The following is an 8,657-nucleotide window of genomic DNA, read 5'->3' on the forward strand; positions in this document are numbered from 1 at the left end:
CTATCGGGCATATATCTAAAGTTGACCATTACGCGTACGTCAAATTAGACAATAGGGAGATATGGATATCGAAGTACATAAATTGTGCCAAGTTTAACTGGGACCGCAGAGCAAGGACATCATGTGCTTTCCCGATTATTTTGTACAAATCACTAGATATTTTCGGAAAAAAATAAGGGAATGCTCTCTTTGTATCGTGAAAGATAATTAACGATGCCGTTGGCCTTAAAAAAATGAAGTTCAGAAATTTAGGAAATTGAATCTAGTATAATTAAAACCATGAAGCTCCACATTGTTGCTCCTGGAAAAGCATTTCAAAGAAGTGTTTTTGTTCGTCAAATTTTAACTTCGCTATCAAATGATGATATCAAGCAAATGCAATTACACTTGATGATTCGAAATGCATAGCATCATAAGCAATCAGCCCTATGTTTTTAGCAGAGTGATTGCCCATGATGTTACTTCATTCCACGAGAGAGAACTCCGAAATACGAACTCTGCTCAATCCTTACATCGGGTTGAAAAGCAAATTTTCCTGACCATGAGAGCTCATCAGCTCAGAAACTGCCACCGAAAGCTGCAGGAGCCCAGTAATCGGCACCGTTGTCGTTTCCAACTTGCATCGTGCACGACACAGGAACCAAACACAAGCCCCTACTCCTCAAGTCCTTGGGCAGATTGTTGCCATCATTTTCCTAATAATCAATAGTTAATCAATATGTATCATGAGGAACAAATACGAATCAAAGCGCATTCTACAAGATAAATTTAATAATGATATTTATTTAATGCACGACCTCACTCAATGCCCACTTTAAATCCAAGATTAAATATCCACTAAACTATATATGTTTACATAGTAATAATGATGATGACCAAAATGATGATGTGGTAATGATGAGGTGGCGAGATCCTGTACCCACCAAGCATAATATATGTATACATACACACACACACACACACATATATATATATGTATGTATGTGTGTGTAAAGCTCCTTTTCTTTTTCTTTTAATTTTTTAAGGCGGGAGTCTTCAAAATGTTTATTATAAACCATTTGGAGAGTGAAAAAGACAACTGCTTTTACCACCCTCAACCCTTTTAGGATTCCAAACTAATCTTAAGTATAGGCCCTTGGATTAATGCTTTTTAATGCTAACTTTTCGGTGAAGGAAAGGGCATAAAGCTGAGAACCTTATTGTTCTTTTCAATTATGGTGCTTCTCTTCTAATATATTTATAAGAATAGTACCCATCATGAGATGCTTGACACATTAATAATAAGAACTCCCTCTCATCCCTTTGAGGACGATCCGTTAGTCAATCATAGTGTCCCAGCAAAACAATACACGTTACCCGAGAAAATTAATCTCCATCCTCCCCAGTCAGCACTCTAGACCTCGATCGGTTAATTTTATCCGGTTAAGTTAGTTACATATTAAACAAATCCTTTTCAGTACCATGCAATATATATATATATATACGCATATTTATTTAAGAGAGAGGTGTTAGTGCTTTGAAAATGAGCAGAACTTAATAAGCATACTAATTATGTGTGTGTGTATATATATATATATATTTATTTATATAAGGATACATACTGAATGTTGGTGGTTCAAGTTTCCTGAAGCATTGCCTAGGTAAGGAGAGCTGAGGGCCTGCATTCAAGGGGGAAGTGGAAGAAAGGAGTAAGAATTCAAACTCACATAGCTAAAGAATGTTTGGAAGCAATCAGAGACAGAGACAGAGAGAGCATAGAGCAGTAAGAGAAACAGCGTCACCTCAATTTGACTCTGAAGGAATCTGATATACCCAATTGCTTCTAACAAGACAGAAGCAGTGTCAGTCTGCAAAAAGAGAGGGAGAAAGCATGATCACCCACAAAACCCTAAGCAGAGTCAGTCACCATTCTTCCCCAAAACCACAACCCCCCCCCCCCCCCCCCTCTCTCTCTTTTTTGGAGTAGAAAGTCATTCTTTAATGCTAATAAAGACATACAATCAACTCAGAAAAATGTTCAGAAAAAAAGATAAAGAAATTAAAGAGAGAATTAGGCCTTTCGCAGCAGAGAGAAAAAAAAATAGCTGCTCTTTTTATGGGCTTTAACATATAAAATTTCACCACTCCTTGTGAAATATTCCCCTCCTTGTGCTTCTCAAAATTCTACTATGCGGGAATGGAGATGAAGTTTAGAGTTTTCACTTTGCTTATTACCTTTCCGAAAGGGGACACGAGCTGGTGAAGTGCCGTGATTCTATCCCCGAGCTTCTCCTTCCTCACCTACTTAATGTCAGTCGAACTTAGCTATGCACTTATAATAACTATTCTTGATTATAAAGTTAACTGTAATTAGATGCTTTTTAAGATCGGAAGCTATTGAAGCATTGAAATTATAGACTCCAAAAGTACGCATAGTTCACACAAGAGGAATGTCGGTGGGTTTAGCGACACGCACTGATTGAGTCCCCAAGTCTACCAGCCACACTGGAGGCCCAATTTTAAATTTTTTATTATACTTATCAAAGAAATTGCCGCACCGGTTTATTCATTTCCAAATTGTGTCTTACCTTGAGAGGTTGGTTTGAACCAGATTGAACCCTAGCCTTCTTGCATGCCCCCACTGTGGCTGTGCTATTACACTGGCCAGAGGAATTTCAAATGCTTCAGTAACAATAATTATACGATACCGAGATCAGATAATAATTGTCGAAAAAATCCTAAAAAAAACCCATTCAGAAAGTAAATTAATTTCAGATGAAAAGAGAGTGTCTAATACTATACAGAAGCTCTCTGTTCTTTCCCTACTTTTCCGCAAACCTACCTCAGACGAACTATGATCCAGATTTTGATTATTTCTGGAGCCATGATCTCCCTTGCTGATGTTGCTAGAGAAGTCTAATACACTATTAGTACTACTACTTAAAGTTGTGACGCAGGAGCCCGGCGATGAGACTGGAATCATATGGGCAGTTGGCCACACAGTTGCCGGTTTATGCCCAGCCGGAAGTTCCTCATGCTGAATGTATGGGTTTCCATGCTGTGCAACCTGTTCTTGCTTAACATGAAGTCCTGGAGAGGGTTCACGGCTGAGGATAGATTGGTCCTCCACTACCGGCCAGTTCCCAAACTTTCTCGTCTGGTAGAAACTTGGACCTGACTTATAGCTGTCAGCTTCTTCTCCCGACAATCCACCCCTGAAGAAGGAAAATCCAAAAAAAAAACAAAAAAACAAAAACAAAACAAAAAGAAGAAGAAGAAAGTCATACAACATTTATCATTTTAAAACTTGGTAAAGTAGAAGATCATGTTAAAACTTGGTAAAGTTGAAGCAGATTCATTTACAAGGCCAACCAAGCCAAAGAAATCACTACAAATTGCAAGAGCCCTTTTTTTTTTCTTTTTTTCTTTTTGAAGTGATCTCGCCAAGGTTTCGGTCAGTATGTCTACGCTGCAAAGTATAAATGAACATGATAATTCTTTCAAGTCTGAATTTACAAGAAAATGCAAGTAAGTTAGACAGCCTTGGCTAATTAATTCAATGTAATGAATGCATGGGATCTGAGCTTGAAAGACAACGAGTTAGACTACTAAGCAAGCTCTTTTGGTTGACGAAAACTATAGACAGCCTTAAACCTAGCTGATTTCGAGAAACCCGAGAGAGAGAGAGAGAGAGAGAGAGAGAGAGGAGTACAGGAGGAGTTGGCTCCAAGACTGAGGAGGAAGCTGATCATGGGAGCTGTTGTCAGCTACAAAGGAGCTCAGGGGATGAGAAGGAGATGAGCCAAACCCATATTGATGATGAGGATGAGGGTATTGAAAGAGAGCATGTGAAAGGGGGGGAGGAGGAGAAGGAGAAGAAGATGGTGGTGGTGGTGGTGGTGGTGGTGGAATATTCATGTTCCACCAATTAGGGTTTCCTGCCATCATTTGCTCCTTTGGATATGGATCCACTTGGTGGTGGAGAGTGATGAGTTGAGTTTGAGCCCCCCTCTCTCTTCAACTACCTCATGCCCCTGGCCTTCCCCTCAAATCATGAATGAACTAAGTAATACAAAGCATGAGAGATAGGCAAAAAAAAACTTTTTAAAAAAAAAGGAAAAAATAAAAATCACTCATTCTTTCTTTCTTCTTTTCTTTCTTTAACTTTCCCATCATTCTCTAATTAAAGTTAATAATGTCATATCATATAAGTATAAAATATACTTTAAGGTATTAGTGTCATATCGTGTAAGTAAGTATACATATATGCACATTTAGACACGTTTAGTTAAACATGTTAGACATGTCGTGTCATACCAACCCGTAATTAAACGTGTCGTATTTATGTTTGAAAATCTTGACTCGTTTATTACACGTGTCGTGTTCGGATTTGTAACTTTTTGACACGAGCCCATGATATGAAGTCGTAAGACAATTCGTTTAAACACGACATGACACATATTGCCACCATTATCTCTGTCATGTTTTTTTCCCTGTTCTTGCACCCATGCAAGCCCTCCTCTCCCTTTGCCTTTCCCTTTCTTTCTTTATGTTTTATTTTTATTTTTAATTTTTAATTTTCTTTTTTGAGTGAAGCTTTAAGGGTATTGTGCTGCTTTTCCCAGATGAGGTTGAAGAAGCCTTGAGTCTATGTCCCTCAAAGAATTTTCATAGAGGCTGTGGGGTTGGGGAGAGAAGCCTTTTCCTTAAATTTTTGTTTAATTTAATTTAATATTTTTTTTTGTTTGCCCCCCATATATCACTTATTATTATTTGAGTGTAGATTTTAAAAAATTCTCTTGCTTTTTTGCTTTATTATAAAGTGGGGGCAGGAAAAGCTGGTTTGGGCCTGGGTTTTGTCTCATGGCCAATAAATTAAACATTTTTAGGAGCTCTCTACTCCCTTAATTTGAGGGTATAATTATTTACATATGTACGCCTCGGGATCGATTATTTATTGTAAAGTCTGATAGTGGGTTTGTGGTATAATTTAAACCATCATGATAAATTGTACCACTCATCGATCTTACCTAGCTATAAATGTTTTCTCCTTTTTCATCGATGAAGTCAATCAGGTTGCGGATCTTTGGAATTGAGGGGGAGGGACAACGGCCTTTTCTCTCCATCTCTTTCCTAACCAAAATCTAGACAAGCTATGGGAGAATGATTCATGGTGAAATTGGTTTTGCCAAAGACCACGCCGATAAGGAGCACGAGCCAGAAAAGATAGTACGTACTTCTCTTATTAGTATCAAATAGGCGAATTTCCAAACGCCTGCCACAGCCTTTATACCTTATAATTACTTCTATAGCCACTTCTCGAGCTTTATCATATACTTATTATTCGAACATTGTTCACCGTCTGCTGTCCTTTGTTTTTCCTTTAACTTGCACATTGATATAACTCATAGATGGATATAGTACTCTTGAATATGTGTGAGGAAAGAATTAAGAGGTCCAAGAGTTGGTAAAGTATTACTTAAACAATAAAAGGTGAATAATGATAATACATTATGTATATGTGTCATCGTTAAGAAGCAAATGTAAAGCAACGGAGATTATCTTCATGTGCAACGTAATGGATTCTTTTACTGTCTCCTTTATTATTAACCTTCAGTTTTACAAGATTACCCTACATAGTCCGGTCAACGGAACTTATTTTTTCTATCTAAACTTTAATATTCGGAAGTCTAATATTCCCGATTAATTGTTAAAAATTAGGTTGGCCCAATAAGATGGGATGGACTCAAGGGGTTGGGGGTGGCAATCGCCCTCCTAGGATTTCCATACTTTAAGGAAATTTACATATAATGCTTTAAATTTTAATGAAATTTATTATATTCGCCCCCTGTAATTCGGGAAAACTATCATGTTGTTCGCCCCATCAAAGATCTCAATCCCCCTAAGCCCAAACCTTGGGTCCATCCCTGCCAAGAAGGGTAAAGTGCTCATTATATTCCAATCGTTGATTTTCTATATTTGATTCACAAGACTCGAACGTAAGACCTAAATGTTGAACCGTTTCAACCAACCCATGTCGGTGGTTAAAGAAATTATTAGGTTAAGATTAAAATAATCAATACTGAAAACAAATATCCTCACTCTAGCTTCCATTTTCTTTCTCTCGTCTCCAATTACTCTCCCTATACTTCGGCCAACCATTTAAGAGAAAAAAGGAATACCTTTTGATTGTCATCTGACCTCGTTGGTGAACTTTATTCCTTATGTCAACAGAGATTTCATTGATGTTAGATGTAAGATTTTGACGAAAAAATGCAATGGTTTGCAGTTTATCACATTGCCTGTGAAAGACTATGATACACATAGAGTAAGGTACAATCACCAAAACCCTAAGGGGTTTGGCTTAGCAGTTAACGTGTGCCTAAACTTGCACCCGATCACGAATTCGAACCCCCTTGGGACTACCGGAGCGCCTTTGGCGTGATTATCCGCACTGTGCGCCGTCGGGGGTTCACAGAGCCCCGAGAATTAGTCGGGCAAAGTCTGGACACCCCAGGTTAGCAAAAAAAAAAGTACAATCACCAAAAGTGATGGTATGTTTCTATCAAAGTTTTATTAAAAATTTAAATAAAATTTTCTTTAAAATCCATGTAATTTGCTAACAATATAATTTAAAACTCAAAAACATTTGTATGACCATTTAGTTAAATTTTAAATATTTTATCAAGATAAAAGTAATTTATCCCTAAATAATTTCTTAAATGGGTGTAACTTATTTGAAGCATATTCAAATTACTTAATACTGGATTACATGCTTTATTATAATTATAAGTAAATTACAGGTCATATGATGGTATCATTTTGAAATGATTGCATCATAGATCTTCCCATACATATATTATTGCCTGCTGAGCATAGACTTTTTAGAAATTCTAATCACCGTGTAGTTAATTTTATCAAATAATAAACGTAATTTGGATGTGTTGTTAAGTTTTTGCTATAATTATATATTGTTACTTCAATAGGATAAAACTTTTACCAAACATTGTGCCTAGAAAAAGAAAATTTCTCATGTAATTAATTGGCTTATTTAGGTGTATCGTTTCGTTATTTTCTACTAAAATAGTCATCGTATCCAGTAGGGCAAATTAAAAAAAAAATTGAAGCACAATTGACAGTATAAAAATTATATTGCTAGCAAATACAATAATATTTTTTTCGGTGGGAGCAAAGACAGTGATATTATTATGTCAAAGACAAAGATGCCCTGTCTTTCCGAAATATATATATATATATATATAACGTGTGAATGAAAGTAGGCAACTGGAAAAAAAATGAAGACGAATCACGCATCTTTTGAATGGATACATTTACAGAGGAATATGAAAGGGAAAAAAAAAAATAGATAGGTCAGCGTCGACAGCAGGATTCGAACCTGCGCAGGCAAAGCCCAACAGATTTCGAGTCTGTCTCCTTAACCACTCGGACATATCGACGTGCTGGATGTAATGGCAGCTAAATAAATAATATTAGGCACCCGAAAAAGCTGTAAATTTGCTTATTAATTGAGCAGCATGCGGCAGTGGAGACAATCTGAAAAATTTATTTACCATTGATGTTATAACCAAGATATATGTCGTCTGTGCATCCACTGACAAGATATCATAAATTGAAGGAATATAATACGGCTGATAAGATCGATTTCCGACGTACAATGGAGCCAGGAAGAAATATTTGCAGATTTCCTCATTAAATACCCATATTCTAAAAACTCTTCGAAATTCTTTTGCCGTCAATGCTACAAAAATGTCTTAATATAAGGCAGTTGGTCACGATCTCCAGCGAAATGAAAGTAAATTTTGAGGTGATTTGGAAAATTTGATTTCCAAATATCTTTGTGCGTGAAAGAAAGAGAATCTATATATAATATAGCAAAATAAAAAAAAAGTAGATTTCATAAGGTTATGCCACGTGTCGTCACAAGATAAATAGGATTGTGCCACATGTCAAGTGTTTAACTCTCTATTGCATGACTTTACTCACATAGGGGATTACGACATTAATTTTTTTCCATTTTCAGTCTTCAATCTTTAACCTTTTAATCATTTTGGTTCTAAATTTTTTTTCTTTTATCATTTATATCCTCAACTTTCCATTTTATTTCATTTTAGTCATATAAAGAAAATCGAAAGGGAAGGAGGGGGTCGGGGTCGCCGATTGGAGGCCCCGATCCCTCCTTCCCTTTCGATTTTCTTTATAAGACTAAAATGAAATAAAATGGAAAGTTGAGGATATGAATGATAAAAGAAAAATATTTGGAGCCAAAATGATTAAAAGGCTTAACATTGAGGACTGAAAATGAAAAAAAAAATTAACGCCGTAAACCCTATGTCTAACGAAGCAAATCACAGGGGGATAATTATCCCAAACAAAAGAATATGGTACGATTTGTTTCGATCCCAAACTACAATGGGAGTTTTTATCTTTTTCCCTTATAATTAATTATAAAATAAATCCCAAAAATATTAAATAAACGTTTAAGTTAATATTTTTAAATTTATACACGAAAAATTAGAGAAGTAGAGAAAATTAGAGAAGTGGAAAATCTCCATCTCTCAATTATTCATTTGTTCATTCATCCATTAATATTTTTCGTAGTTTTACATGAAAATAATTAAGTATCGAAGGATTTTTGGTTGGGCAAGTTCGTGTTTTGT

General features: G+C 36.1%; 1 protein-coding gene and 1 non-coding gene across 2 annotated transcripts; both read right to left on the minus strand.

Moving 5' to 3' along the window:
- Nucleotides 1–247: 247 nt before the first annotated feature.
- On the minus strand, nt 248–4,038 carry LOC116198462 (transcription factor bHLH68-like). Its single transcript, XM_031528611.1, has 7 exons — nt 3,692–4,038; nt 2,822–3,194; nt 2,568–2,639; nt 2,215–2,280; nt 1,782–1,847; nt 1,602–1,658; nt 248–695 (listed from the first exon to the last, which is right to left on the minus strand). Exons 1-7 carry the CDS (start codon nt 3,925–3,927, stop codon nt 558–560), a joined length of 1,008 nt encoding a protein of 335 aa, XP_031384471.1. The 5' UTR covers nt 3,928–4,038; the 3' UTR covers nt 248–557.
- A 3,316-nt stretch (nt 4,039–7,354) lies between these two features.
- Nucleotides 7,355–7,436, minus strand: TRNAS-CGA. The gene has a single exon. It is a non-coding gene; the product is annotated as a tRNA-Ser (tRNA).
- Between the last annotated feature and the right edge of the window lie 1,221 nt (nt 7,437–8,657).

The sequence above is a fragment of the Punica granatum genome, chromosome 3 (genome assembly GCF_007655135.1).
Source record: "Punica granatum isolate Tunisia-2019 chromosome 3, ASM765513v2, whole genome shotgun sequence".
Taxonomy (NCBI): domain Eukaryota; kingdom Viridiplantae; phylum Streptophyta; class Magnoliopsida; order Myrtales; family Lythraceae; genus Punica; species Punica granatum.